Source organism: Trematomus bernacchii, unplaced genomic scaffold (genome assembly GCF_902827165.1).
Source record: "Trematomus bernacchii unplaced genomic scaffold, fTreBer1.1, whole genome shotgun sequence".
Taxonomy (NCBI): domain Eukaryota; kingdom Metazoa; phylum Chordata; class Actinopteri; order Perciformes; family Nototheniidae; genus Trematomus; species Trematomus bernacchii.
The window spans coordinates 181,685-196,882 of NW_022987745.1; the positions used below are offsets into that span (position 1 = coordinate 181,685).

At 46.3% G+C, this 15,198-nt stretch overlaps 2 protein-coding genes across 3 annotated transcripts in view; one reads left to right on the forward strand and one right to left on the reverse strand.

Moving 5' to 3' along the window:
- LOC117496425 (protein NLRC3-like) overlaps positions 1 to 5,271 on the forward strand; it is a gene marked incomplete at its 5' end in the record, with an annotated part of 52,831 nt that extends 47,560 nt beyond the window's left edge. The window contains 2 exons of the mRNA XM_034148089.1: positions 4,092 to 4,115; positions 4,573 to 5,271. Of these exons, the coding sequence (XP_034003980.1) occupies positions 4,092 to 4,115; positions 4,573 to 4,976 (428 nt within the window). The remainder of the gene's footprint in view (positions 1 to 4,091; positions 4,116 to 4,572) is intronic.
- A 4,830-nt stretch (positions 5,272 to 10,101) lies between these two features.
- LOC117496429 (atrial natriuretic peptide receptor 1-like) overlaps positions 10,102 to 15,198 on the reverse strand; it is a 101,782-nt gene continuing 96,685 nt past the window's right edge. For both annotated transcript variants that reach the window (XM_034148094.1, XM_034148095.1), the window contains exons 20-22: positions 13,292 to 13,466; positions 12,667 to 12,765; positions 10,102 to 11,178 (exon numbers count right to left, since the gene is read on the reverse strand). In XM_034148094.1, coding sequence (XP_034003985.1) covers positions 11,033 to 11,178; positions 12,667 to 12,765; positions 13,292 to 13,466 — 420 coding nt within the window. In that variant the 3' untranslated portion in view covers positions 10,102 to 11,032. The remainder of the gene's footprint in view (positions 11,179 to 12,666; positions 12,766 to 13,291; positions 13,467 to 15,198) is intronic.

A 15,198-nucleotide genomic window follows, 5' to 3' on the forward strand; every position in this document is an offset into this window, starting at 1 on the left:
CTTTTCACACAATACGTCTCCTTGCAGTATCAATACTAATTCGGCTGACTTTTATATTTGATCCAATTGGTAGATAGGCTGTATTTACACCATAACGGTGCACAGCTGATAGAAAGGGACACCTACTGGTTAAAGCACGTTATTGAATTTTTTTTTTAAGTTGTAGTTGAAGAGTTTGTAAATTGCGTTGCCTGGCAACGCAATCGCACAACATCACGTCCGTTAATTCCACATCCACACCAGTCTATGATCCACACACATGGATTAACATGGATTTAATACATTAATGTAGCCTTTGTTTCTGCTAAAAGAGGTGTCGACCAGCTAGGGAAACAAGAAAATCGGCGAAATCGAGTCTGACGATTAAAAAATAAATTAAAAACATCTCATTTTGACAATAAAAACCGACCAATAGGCGCGGTAGACCATGTGATGGTAGATCGTCACATGTTCACGTCTTGCCGTGATACCGGGTTGGTTGCATGACATAATTATTGATCATTATTGAAGCAGACGATGCAATGCAGCTCTAAATACTGAGTTGGATTGTCTTTGGGCCCTCTGCAGTCTCCTCACTGTAATATTAAAGAGATGTAAACTGTGATTGGTCAGTCCACAGCATGCTCAGCTGCTAACAGTGCTAACTCAACGCTAACTCTCTGTTACTGTTGTGATGCTAAGCTAGCAGTTTGAATCATTCTTACTTTGTTATCCATCTGTTGCTCTTTCTGCTCTTTCTGATCACAGGGGGGCAGATCAATAATGAAACATTAGAATAAAAGGTGGAGGATATAAACTGGAGCATCCTAGTGAGGCTCCAAAGTGAATGACATTAGATGAACATTAGCTCTGAACTAAAGTGGTGAGACATTGAATATGATGAAGCTGTTTCAGCAGCAAAGCAACAGATGACCAGCTCTTTGCTCCACAGCGCTGCTCCTGGACGGCCTGTTGTCTGTCGTCCACATCACTGATGAAGGCCTGAGCATCTTGGAGCCGCTGGAGGTCACACACACTCACGTGGTGGTGAAGGTGCCTCACCTCTCTCTCTTTGGCCTTATCATCAATACATTCAACAGGCTTCTAGGGTGGCCGATACATGGCCAAATTCTGCTGTTCCTTCGACCCCCGGGCAGAGAGGAGCAAATACTGGATGTACATCTGCTGCAGAACAACGTCCTTGTGAAGGAGGTAAAGTGTGTGCTCACCATCAGACTAAACTCTGGTTTTAAACCACAGCTGTTTCCACACTCACTGCTCCTCTTCTCAAACCTTCTCGTGCTGGGAGAAGAGTAAGATCTATCTGAACCGTAAATCTTCAGATCGCTCTTTGTGGTTTTGTATGATTCTCTCTCAGCATGTCTTTCTGTCTGCGGAAACTGATGGCATGAATAGTAAACACATCACACAGAACTGAAAGACCTGCTGAGATGAATCACTGCCACGTGATCTCATCCCTACCAGCCATACTTTACAGCTTGGGCAGCAGCCTGTTGTGTTGTATAACTGACACAGACGGTTTGTGTTTTGGTTAACGTTGTGACACGATACTCAGAGACACTCTGTCCTGTTACAGCTCAGGATCAGGTTTAGGTACCAACACTACTTGTGCAGGCATAAAAAATAAGATCATGGTTTGGATTAATGTGACATTGTGAATAAAAATAACTCAGCTTTTGGTTTCACTCAGGACACGAGCTCCGCCCCCCGGTGTCCTGTGTTTAATCCCCCCCCCCCCCACCCCCCCTGCACTCCCTGAGCTGACTTTCTAGCTATTTTAGAAACGCCCGTCCTCATAGCCTCTAGTACAATTACAACAAAGTTAGCTGACATCCTGGTGTGTCTCAAACAGACACTGAAGTGAGCCCTGTGCCAAAGGAATAGCTTCTTCAGTAGCTTATATCCAAGAATTAAAAGAATCTATTTTGAATATTCCTTTAGAAAGGCAATATATCCTTATAGTTAAGTTGTGATTGATTGTATATCTCATCACTTTGTGGAGCAGAGGCCTGTACTACGAAGCTGGATTTTCGCTTAGCCGGCTAACTTCAGGGAAATCTCGGGCTTTCCGGTCCTACGACGCTGGTTCTCTTTTTAGCAGGCTAGATTTCCATGGTAACTTATGCTGAGCGGCAAACCTGCTCCGGAGCAGGTTAGGTGGCAGGCTAAGAGATCAACTCAGTGAAAGCACTGCCTGCTGACCAATCAGAGCTCCGTGTGCGGAGTTTAAAGCGATCAAGTCATATTACAGGATAGAGGAAATACAGAAAAACTGCCGTTGCAGGAAAGACGGCCGGCAAAAATCAACTGACTGTGTGAACGTGAAAATTAATAGAATATCCCCTCCCATCTTCAGAGCAATCTGACTATTATAACATTAGCGTTAAGAAAGCTTACTTAAATATCTGCCTCAACATAAGTAACCGGATCAGAGTAACATTAAGTACAGTCTGCGGCACTGTGAGTGCAGACGTCGATGTGTCCCATTATCATTCATATCATATCACATCATAATGTATCATATATTTCCTTATCTGAGTCAGCTTCTTGAGCCGTATCTGGCCATGCAACACTCACAGTGTCACATACTGTATGCAGAAGTATTATTTTAAGCAACACATTAAGTTGACGAAACACTCGAGTCAAATTCTCCTAATTAAAGTCAGATCGTGTCTTAGACGGGGCAGTGATTTCATAAACCTGTTAATGTACGCATTCAAACACTTTTTCTTTTACCAGCTGTATTCACCTTGCAGCTGCAGCTATGTGGCTTTTATCCTGGATAAAGTGTTTAAGTCATGGATGTTTAAAGTTTAACTTCTTCATATTTGACTAATATTAAAGTTCACTTTTCATTCAGGAAGTATGACGCTGCGCTGTCAGTATGCTTGTCCATGTTTGTGATTGGTCGAATGCTCCAAATACCACCCCTTTCATGTGAACGCACACCTAACTAGATAGGACACGGCTGGCTTGAGCGATCCACTTGATAACCAGCGTCGTAGAACAGTTTAGCGAGAGCGCGTATGTTTTGGATTGGGCCAACCGGCTAACTCAAACATATCCAGGTTAGGTTGAACCAGCTTCGTAGTACAGGCCTCAGGTCTGTCAACGTTTGTTGTTGTTTGATGTGATCTTTAAATAAAGTTGCCTTGACTATCTGAGCATAACTAAAGTTACCCTGTTACTGAAGGTTGCTGATCAACACAGCTGTGCTGAGAACATCCCAAACTCCTCCGACTGTAAGCTGGACATTCATCACAGTTACAGTGTGCACTGTGAACCTGAGGGCTTCTTCATTCAGCCTGAGGTGAGTCACTGATACTCCTCTAAAGAAACACAATGATCATTAACACACATGTATCTGGATGTGGATCCACAATCAGGAAAGAAACAGATACACTTGTAACTTCTGCTTCTGGTTTCCAGAGTAAAACATTTGAATCCAGGTTTGGACCAAACTACCACCCGACATTTCAAGTTTCCCTGAAGACGAGCACAGAGAGAGTGGATTTGAAGCTCCAGGACCAAGGTCGAAACGTAGTCTGGTCTTGTCTCGTGTCACTGGAAGGTAAAGACTCCACCTGAGCTCAGACCCAGTGATAGACTGGGTAACTCTAAAGCTCCATCTCATAGCATTCTCTATCAAGGCTCCATGGCAGAGCATCATTACGACATTAAACACACAACCTGTTATATTCTAAAACCATAGTAAAAACTAGTGTGGTGGTGAAACAGCGTGGCATCATGGGAGTTGTAGTCTTCAGCTTCTAATGCTTAAGTGGATACGCCACCATTACAGGAGACCGTGATGAACGTACTTACGTTCGCTTGATTAAAATTACACGTCTCTCTGAACCATTTGAGATAATGTTTGTACACAACTCAACAAAACATGAATAACATCGGTGTAGGAGTTTTTAGACCTTTTAATGAGGACATTTTACATATTATAACTTGAAGTGAACAGAAATCCACCTCTGGGAATGTTGGGTTACTTTAATTTTAAGAGATCTGTTTAATGTGATTGTTGGTTCAAAAAAAGTATTTTCCCTGTTTATCTTCCAGTTCCAAGGCGGCAATTATCCCAGAGAAATGTCCCAGCAGAGAGCAGAGTCCCAGCAGAGAGAAGAGTCCCAGCAGAGAGAAGAGTCCCAGCAGAGAGCAGAGACCCAGCAGAGAGCAGAGTCCCAGCAGAGAGCAGAGTCCCAGCAGAGAGCAGAGACCCAGCAGAGAGCAGAGTCCCAGCAGAGAGCAGAGTCCCAGCAGAGAGCAGAGTCCCAGCAGAGAGAAGAGTCCCAGCAGAGAGCAGAGACCCAGCAGAGAGCAGAGTCCCAGCAGAGAGCAGAGTCCCAGCAGAGAGCAGAGTCCCAGCAGAGAGAAGAGTCCCAGCAGAGAGCAGAGACCCAGCAGAGAGCAGAGTCCCAGCAGAGAGCAGAGTCCCAGCAGAGAGAAGAGTCCCAGCAGAGAGCAGAGTCCCAGCAGAGAGCAGAGTCCCAGCAGAGAGCAGAGTCCCAGCAGAGAGCAGAGTCCCAGCAGAGAGCAGAGACCCAGCAGAGAGCAGAGTCCCAGCAGAGAGCAGAGTCCCAGCAGAGAGAAGAGTCCCAGCAGAGAGCAGAGTCCCAGCAGAGAGCAGAGTCCCAGCAGAGAGCAGAGTCCCAGCAGAGAGCAGAGTCCCAGCAGAGAGCAGAGTCCCAGCAGACCAGTGGCGGCTCTTTCGGACACAGTTCATTCAAAGAGTGACTCTACCTGTGCTGGACGACCTTCTGGATAAACTCTTTGAGTCTGAAGTGATCAATGAATCTGAAATGGAGATAGCCAGAACCAAACCCCGAAAGGACAGAGCACGAGAGGTGGTGGACGTGGTGCGAAGAAAAGGAGCTGCAGCCAGCAGGGTTCTGATCAATGCTCTCCGTGAGCTGGACCCGCATCTTTACGAAGAGCTCAAGGAAAAAAACCTTGTGGAGTGTGTGTGAAAGCCCCTGCTAGTTTTGTATTACCTGTAACTAGAGATGGGTGTCAGGTACTAAATTGTTACCGTACCTGATTGGTCAGGTGATGTGGTGGTCTGACCGCCGTCAGCCAGCAGACCCTAAAGCCACCTTTTCTTTAATTTATTTTATACAGAAACATATATGAACATCATATATTTTGAATACAAACCAATTGACATCAGGGGGAGACATATGTTATAAAAACAAATTATATTATTATTAATTCTCTGTTCATTTTTTTTTATATCACACTGCAGAGCCCATACTGTGTACCTGTTTACTTCCTGTCTGTCTTCTTCTGCTGTTCCCTTTAGTGTGTACTTCCTCTCTGTCTTCTTCTGCTGTTCCCTTTAGTGTTTACTTCCTGTCTGTCTTCTTCTACTGTTCCCTTTAGTGTTTACTTCCTGTCTGTCTTCTTCTGCTGTTCCCTTTAGTGTTTACTTCCTGTCTGTCTTCTTCTGCTGTTCCCTTTAGTGTTTACTTCCTGTCTGTCTTCTTCTGCTGTTCCCTTTAGTGTTTACTTCCTGTCTGTCTTCTTCTGTTGTTCCCTTTAGTGTTTACTTCCTGTCGGTCTGTTTAATTACTTTTTGCACTTACTGAGATAAAGAGGATGATTTAAATGCAGAAATCCTAAATTTGATATGTGATTCAACTTGTAGTTCAAACTGCCTCTGTGAATAAATGCATTAGTATTAAAAACATGAATTAAAAACAAAGTAAGCTTCTTCAAAAGATGTACACACACACACACACACACACACACACACACACACACACACACACACACACACACACACACACACACACACACACACACACAATTACAGTCCCACAAAATGAAATGTGCATTTAAAAAATGAAACGAAATTTCTCTTAAAGCTCCCAAGTCATGCTTTTCCGGTTATTACCCGTCCCCTTGTGTGTTATGAAGGTTTTTATGCATGTAAATGGTGTGCAGAGTCAAAACCCTCAAAGTACACCCTGTAGCGAGTAAAACTCTAACACAGAAAATACCTCCCCAAAACGCCTCGTTGGAGATACGTCACTGCCCATTTGAGTCTTCCATTTAGTTCCGGGTACGGCCTGATGTCATGCGGTACCCGGAACGAAATGGACCAATCCGGAAGAGCTATGGCCACATCCAGCGGCGCTGGCCGTACCCTCTGCCAGCCTAACATTTACTGTTGGAAGCTCTGGTTCAGTTCACAATCGATCCAGTCATGCCAATGCCAAGGACCTGTTTCCTGAAATGTGAGGAGAAATCTGAGCATTAAATATACAATAAGAAAAATGTCTTCTTCTGATTTTTGGGCCAAAAAAATGGAAATAAAAGTGATTTTATTAAATAGTTTTAACCCAGGTCTGATTTCCTCATTTGATATCCCGTCTATTGGAGAGCTGCTGAAATCATTTTTAGTTTCTTAACTGTGTTTTATTGAGATAACTTTTATCGTACGCACAACTTTGGCTTCTCTTGCTTCATAATAATAAACCTTTATAAATCAAATGTGTGTTTTGGTGTCAACAAAACGGAGAGGAAGTCCGGCTGCTAACATTAAATATTAATTATCAAAAGAGACATTTCTAATCTTCAACGACTTCTGGTACTTTTTTGGGTAAAACGAAATAACTGCAAAATGGAAATTAAATAATTAAATTGACAAAAAGTTCAGTTTTCATTTTCATTTCACTCCTAAACATTAGAGCGCCTTAATAATATAAATAATAATAATAATGTTGACATCAAATGAGAATCTATTTTTTACTTTTATTTGCAGACAATGAGGCATTTAAATATAAATAACGCCCTTTTCTCCACATAATTTACTAACAATGATCCAGGTACAACTAATTATAATCTGTGTTTAATTTAGATGTATTGGTTATTATCAGGAAGACTTTCGGGTGTACAAGAACTGTTCTTTTAAGATGATTTAATGAGTTTTGAAAACCTTTAAAGCTGTTTTTGTGAGCTGTGCACACACACCTCAAGGTTCAAGGTTCAAGGCTTTTATTGGTCATATGTGCATAGCTACAGTAGTTATGACGATGACAATCTTAAATCACAGGCTCCTCCAACAGTGCAACACAATAAAACAGATAAACAGTGCAAGTAAATAGTAAATACAAAAGGAAAAATAGTAAAAAAGTGAAATAGTGAAATAGTGCAAGTGATTGGAATGATATATTCAGGGGTGCACATAACTTTCTTAGTGAGTTACTCAAATGAGTACCAGGAGACAATGTTTGGTACGCAAGGTTATGTGTTCAGCCCCTCTGTTTCGCGAACGTCGGCTGGGGGGGTGTGGCTGGGGGTGTGTGGCTGGGGGTGTGGTATTGAACGTCGACGGGAGGGGTGTGGCTGGGGGTGTGGTATTGAACGTCGACGGGAGGGGTGGGGGTGGGCGCTAGTGGAACACTCGCGCCAGAAGTTGTGGCACAATTCCGTTGTACACACCGACGTTAACAGCAGCCCCGTCTGTGCGCACGGCGACTGACTCTATCGTCCAGTGATCGAAGCGCCTTACGCAAATGCGCTTAGTGAGACAAGTGACGGTATGCATTTCAGATGTTTGCCGCGCATGCGTACCTGCGTACCAGTTATGTGCACCCCTGGATATATTAGATACATAATTCCTAAGTAGCAGCCAGATTAATGTTATTATGTTCTTTCAAAAGTGCAGGTGTTTAACAGTCTTATGGCCTGTGGGATGAAACTGTCTCTGAGTCTGGTGGTTTTAGTCCGGATGCTGCGGTACCGCCTGCCAGACGACAGCAGACAGAACAGTTTGTGGCCGGGGTGACGGGGGTCTTTTATAATCTTGAGGGATTTCTTCCTGAGCCGCTGGGAGTAGAGGTCCTCCATGGATGGCAGCTCCGTCCTGGTGATGTTCTGTGCAGTTTTCACCACCCTCTGTAAAGCCTTACGGTTGAGGGCGGTGCAGCTGCCGTACCAGGCCGTGATGCAGCCAGTCAGGATCCTCTCTATGGTGCACCTGTAGAAGGTCAGGATGCTCTCTATGGTGCACCTGTAGAAGGTCAGGATGCTCTCTATGGTGCACCTGTAGAAGGTCAGGATACTCTCTATGGTGCAAATGTAGAAGGTCAGGATGCTCTCTATGGTGCACCTGTAGAAGGTCAGGATGCTCTCTATGGTGCACCTGTAGAAGGTCAGGATCCTCTCTATGGTGCACCTGTAGAAGGTCAGGATGCTCTCTATGGTGCTAATGTTGGGCTATAAAGGAACTACAGCACGGTCACATGACCTCACGTTACCACCGCTAAGCTAAAAGTTGCTAATGTTGGGCTATAAAGGAACTACAGCACGGTCACATGACTTCACGTCACCACCGCTAAGCTAAAAGTGGCTAATGTTGGGCTATAAAGGAACTACAGCACGGTCGCATGACTTCACGTCACCACCGCTAAGCTAAAGGTGGCTAATGTTGGGAGTGATGACATTTAGTCGTCTCATTTAGACACTTGTTAGCAACAAGCTAATGATGCACATACTCTTCAATCTTTCATTGTGTTGGATCCCCTGCTGTAGATACAGTGTTGAACTTCGCTTTCTAATAAACATATTATGGTACTGTAAGAAATGAAAATCAATGTTTAATGACGTAATTTAGGTTAAACATACAGTAATCTTAAAACTGTTTTATTGTAAAAACATTTCCGGTTAGCATTCGCCTGTGGCTAACGTTGATGCTAAAGTTTATTTTGAAAAGCTATTCCGGAAGAAGTCTCCGGAATACCAACAGTGAGCTTAACTTCCGGTTTTACGAACGTAACGATTGCAGCCGTTATAATGCATTAAATAAAAATTCATGAAAGAGAGTAGAAGGAGAAAAGGTGTGTGGAGTGATGCAATGAATATACAACGTTAAATCCTCTGTTTTACGCAATATTGGACATAAGAAGAACACGATGGGAGGACCCCGACGTCACAGCCCCCAGAGAGGAGGAGCGAGGGATAGATTCAAGCAGGAGAATCAACGTGTGCTCGCTCTTTCCACGGTACCAGCTGCGAGACATCATCTGCTTTTGTCTCCTCACTACTGTACCTTCTGTTTGTTTTATTACCACGTGACTTAATTAAAGTACCAATTTGAACCTTTTCAGAGACTCTTTATTTTAAGCTTCTCTCCTGGACGCGAGAGAATCTGCAATATCTACAGTATCCTACATACAAAAATGTAAAAGATTTCAAAATGTAAGACACGTTGACATAAAAAGTATTTCTCAGTTCATGAATGCATGCATTGGTAAAGAAAATCATTGTCTAATAACTGCCACAGGTTTTTATCCCCTGCAGTCTGCACTGCTGACGTTTTCCCGACACAATAATACAAAAACACTTCATGTTATTTCATTTTTTAATTGAAAAACCAAAAAGGAAACACTTACAGAGAACGGGCACCGAGATCTAATCCTGTTTACTGATGTTCTGCAAAGCTGGGCCTCATTGAGCATCTTTAGCGAGGTGTTTGTGGATGATTGAATGACTAATGAATGAGCCCTGCTTCAGTTGATCACAGAACTAGTCACTAAACAGCTGTTTCATCCACTGTGTGAAACAAAAGGCTGATCTCTAATCTAACGAACCAAACCATCCTTCAATAAACCAACCAGTGAGTATTCATCTGAAGAAGTGTTCTCGCTGGTGAACTGTAGAAGAATATTGTTTAAAATGTCATCACCAGTTCATCTATTAATACACTTTGGTGTGGGCTTATGTGTTATCTAGTATGAACACTTTTTTTTTTTAAAGAATATGTGTATTTATTTTTAAGTAACTGACAGCAGAACTGTTGACGTACAACCTTCAAATCAACCGTAAACCCACCCTAACTCGTACAAACAACACATGAGACCTGCAGCACATGATATCAAGTTATTATTGATGTCTTTGCACAGGTCTCAGAAGGGTCTCCTCTGTCAGCGTGCCTCTCTAGTTTGCACAGGTCTCAGAAGGGTCTCCTCTGTCAGAGCGCCTCTCTAGTTTGTGCAGGTCTCAGAAGGGTCTCCTCTGTCAGCGCGCCTCTCTAGTTTGTGCAGGTCTCAGAAGGGTCTCCTCTGTCAGCGCGCCTCTCTAGTTTGCACAGGTCTCAGAAGGGTCTCCTCTGTCAGCGCGCCTCTCTAGTTTGTGCAGGTCTCAGAAGGGTCTCCTCTGTCAGCGCGCCTCTCTAGTTTGTGCAGGTCACAGAAGGGTCTCCTCTGTCAGCGCGCCTCTCTAGTTTGTGCAGGTCTCAGAAGGGTCTCCTCTGTCAGCGCGCCTCTCTAGTTTGTGCAGGTTCGTCGTGAGTGCAGCAGCATTTTCCTCAAGTCTGAATCCATCAGAAATGAAAAAGTCTTCTGACCGGAGGACGAGGACCGGGGACGTCTCTTCCTGCCTTCTTCACAACCTGCAAATCAACCGTAAAGCCACCTTAACTGGTACAAACAACACATGAGACCTGAAGCACACCATATGAAGTTAGTATTGTTGTCTCTTTGCATGTCTCTGCTCCTTCCTTTACATTCTGTTCCTGCACAGGTTTCACAAGTGTTTCCTCTGTCCTCGCACTCTCCCTCCCTTTACGTTGTTCACACATGTACGTCGTGAGTGCAGCAGCATCTTCCTCCAGTCTGAATCCATCTGAATGTCCTCTGACAGGAGGACGAGGACTGGGCATTTCTCTTCTGTCTTTCCACTCCTTCATTTTCTTTCTCTCCTTCCCATTCTCCATTCCAAACACACTGTAACGGTTTGTTTTTTCTAATCTACGTCTGGTTAACTTCCTGAACCTCTGTTAAAGAGCCGAGCACAGCCTGTCAGCAGTGGAGCTCCGAACCTTAGACGTACAACCTTCAAATCAACTGTAAACCCACCCTAACTCGTACAAACAACACATGAGACCTGCAGCACACGGTATCAAGTTATTATTGATGTCTTTGCACAGGTCTCAGAAGGGTCTCCTCTGTCAGCGCGCCCTACTCTCTAGTTTGTTGGAGTCCCTCTGTCCCCTCCTCTCTGTCCCCTGGAAGCTGTCTTTTCATTGGCTGTCGCTCTCGCCCAGGAGCCAATAGGTGGTCATCTTCCCTTTGCCCTTCACGTCGATCTCTCTTCTCCTCTCCAGCTGGAAGCAGTTAAACTCCTGCAAGATGTCGTGAGTCGCCGCCGACACGTGGATCTTCAGTGCTACACACACACACACACACACACACACACACACACACACACACACACACACACACACACACACACACACACACACACACACACACACACACACACACACACACACACACACACACACACACACACACACACGTTAGCTAGCTAGCTTTCAGCTGATCTGCAGTACCATCAGAAGGAGTCATGTGATCACATTGTTAAAATAAGACCATAAAACATTTTAGGTAAGTTTCCAACAACAGAGACAGTTGTTCAGCTTTTTAATCCTGAACGTCACCAAGCGCCCCGTCCCAGGTGTGCGCGTCACTCTTTAGTGTCCCCTGGTCTCCCAGCTGTGTGCGTCAGTCTTTAATGTCCCCTGGTCTCCCAGCTGTGTGCGTCAGTCTTTAATGTCCCCTGGTCTCCCAGCTGTGCGCGTCACTCTTTAATGTCCCCTGGTCTCCTAGCCGTGTGTGTCACTCTTTAATGTCCCCTGGTCTCCCAGCTGTGTGCGTCACTCTTTAATGTCCCCTGGTCTCCCAGCTGTGCGCGTCACTCTTTAATGTCCCCTGGTCTCCTAGCCGTGTGCGTCACTCTTTAGTGTCCCCTGGTCTCCCAGCCGTGTGCGTCACTCTTTAGTGTCACCTGGTCTCCCAGCTGTGTGCGTCACTCTTTAATGTCCCCTGGTCTCCTAGCCGTGTGCGTCACTCTTTAATGTCCCCTGGTCTCCTAGCTGTGTGCGTCACTCTTAAGTGTCCCCTGGTCTCCCAGTCGTGTGCGTCACTCTTTAGTGTCCCCTGGTCTCCCAGCTGTGTGTGTCACTCTTTAGTGTCCCCTGGTCTCCCAGCCGTGTGCGTCACTCTTTAGTGTCCCCTGGTCTCCCAGCTGTGTGCGTCACTCTTTAGTGTCCCCTGGTCTCCCAGCTGTGCGCGTCACTCTTTAATGTCCCCTGGTCTCCCAGCTGTGTGCGTCACTCTTTAATGTCCCCTGGTCTCCTAGCCGTGTGCGACACTCTTTAATGTCCCCTGGTCTCCTAGCTGTGTGCGTCACTCTTAAGTGTCCCCTGGTCTCCCAGCCGTGTGCGTCACTCTTTAGTGTCCCCTGGTCTCCCAGCTGTGTGCGTCACTCTTTAATGTCCCCTGGTCTCCCAGCCGTGTGCGTCACTCTTTAGTGTCCCCTGGTCTCTCAGCCGTGTGCGTCACTCTTTAGTGTCCCCTGGTCTCCCAGCCGTGTGCGTCACTCTTTAGTGTCCCCTGGTCTCTCAGCCGTGTGCGTCACTCTTTAGTGTCCCCTGGTCTCCCAGCCGTGTGCGTCACTCTTTAGTGTCCCCTGGTCTCTCAGCCGTGTGCGTCACTCTTTAGTGTCCCCTGGTCTCCCAGCCGTGTGCGTCACTCTTTAGTGTCCCCTGGTCTCTCAGCTGTGTGCGTCACTCTTTAGTGTGCAGTACATCAGAGCTGTGCAGCTAAGTGAAAACATACTGATGAATCTGCACAACATAAAGACATGTCTGACCTTCGCCGCTGGACTCCATGCGTGACGACGTGTTGACGGTGTCTCCGAACAAACAGTAGCGCGGCATCTTCAGACCCACCACCCCCGCACACACCGGCCCTGCAGAGGAAACACACGGCAAGCTCATGCATCTCCAGAGCAGTGCATATAAAATAGTTCTGATCTAACATACTATTATTGTAAACGTTAAATGTAATGCAGCACTTGCTTTTGCAAACATCCAACTCTTTACACAACAAATCCAGAAGAAAAGTATGTTGTGCATAAAATTAGAGCAGAATAAAAACACTAACATTTCAATTATCCGAAGTGGTTCACTTGTTTTAATCCATAATATATATGTTCTTACTCGTCATGTTATCTTTTAACCTGGTGCAGAATGTTAGGTCTTTGCACACGACTGCTGCTCGGCTATCGGCCCGAGGGTCGCTTTCATTACCTTTACAGCCTTGCATTGTTGGAGGAGCGATACTCGCTGTGCGTATGACAATAAAGCCTTTGAATCTTTTCAATCTTTATCCCAGACACATATTTACTGCTCCTCTCCCATCCTCTGCACGTCCTGCGGTAGAAGATGGATCTGTATTCTCTGACGTCTTGGTTAGAGCTGTGTGTGTGTACTCACCGCTGTGAACTCCTATCCTCAGCTCCAGCTGCTGCTCGGGCCGGTGGCAGATCTTGAATGTTCGCACGGCGTGCAGCAGGGCGAGCGCCATGCGGGCGATTTCCCTCCCGTGCAAGTTCCCGTTCCTCACCGGCAACCCCGACACCACCATGTAGGCGTCGCCAATCGTCTCCACCTGCAGGGGGGAGGGGTGCACTCCGTTTTACGTGTATTTAATGTATACGTTTAAAAAACTTCCACACAGAGCTAATTCTTCTTTTTTTATTGAAACTACGGCGGCCTCCAGGTGCCAACACGCTTCTACGGCCCAGAACTCAGGAGAAACACGCTGCAGCTTCAGAAAGGATGCAGATATAAAAACACAAATGTTCCACACGAAGAAACATCTTCAGCAACTTGACAACACATGCAGCATTTAGAGAACATTCAGCAACTTGAGGAGACATGCAGCGTTTACTAAAAGCTGCAGAAACCAAACGCTGAAGAAGCTCAGAACACAACGGAGACCAGGGGACACTAAAGAGTGACGCACACAGCTGGAGACCAGGGGACACTAAAGAGTGACGCACACAGCTGGAGACCAGGGGACACTAAAGAGTGACGCACACAGCTGGAGACCAGGGGACACTAAAGAGTGACGCACACAGCTGGAGACCAGGGGACACTAAAGAGTGACGCACACAGCTGGGAGACCAGGGGACACTAAAGAGTGACGCACACAGCTGGGAGACCAGGGGACACTAAAGAGTGACGCACACAGCTGGGAGACCAGGGGACACTAAAAAGTGACGCACACAGCTGGGAGACCAGGGGACACTAAAAAGTGAAGCACACAGCTGGGAGACCAGGGGACACTAAAAAGTGACGCACACAGCTGGGAGACCAGGGGACACTAAAAAGTGACGCACACAGCTGAGAGACCAGGGGACACTAAAGAGTGACGCACACAGCTGAGAGACCAGGGGACACTAAAAAGTGACGCACACAGCTGAGAGACCAGGGGACACTAAAGAGGGACGCACACAGCTGAGAGACCAGGGGACACTAAAGAGGGACGCACACAGCTGGGAGACCAGGGGACACTAAAAAGTGACGCACACAGCTGGGAGACCAGGGGAAACTAAAGAGTGACGCACACAGCTGGGAGACCAGGGGACACTAAAGAGTGACGCACACAGCTGGGAGACCAGGGGACACTAAAGAGTGACACACACAGCTGAGAGACCAGGGGACACTAAAGAGGGAGGCACACAGCTGAGAGACCAGGGGACACTAAAGAGGGACGCACACAGCTGGGAGACCAGGGGACACTAAAGAGTGACGCACACAGCTGGGAGACCAGGGGACACTAAAGAGTGACGCACACAGCTGGGGGACCAGGGGACACTAAAGAGTGACGCACACAGCTGGGAGACAAGGGGACACTAAAGAGTGACGCACACAGCTGGGAGACCAGGGGACACTAAAGAGTGACGCACACAGCTGAGAGACCAGGGGACACTAAAGAGTGACGCACACAGCTGGGAGACCAGGGGACACCAAAGAGTGACGCACACAGCTGGGAGACCAGGGGACACTAAAGAGTGACGCACACAGCTGGGAGACCAGGGGACACTAAAGAGTGACGCACACAGCTGGGAGACCAGGGGACACTAAAGAGTGACGCACACAGCTGAGAGACCAGGGGACACTAAAGAGTGACGCACACAGCTGGGAGACCAGGGGACACTAAAGAGTGATGCACACAGCTGGGAGACCAGGGGACACTAAAGAGTGACGCACATTGGAACATTTGTGTTCTTATATCAGCACGTTTCTCCTGAAGGAAATGTTCTGGTCGTTGTAGAGGGTTAGCTCCTCTCGGCCTCCGTATGAACACATTCAGATTATTTTCTTAAAGAGAATAG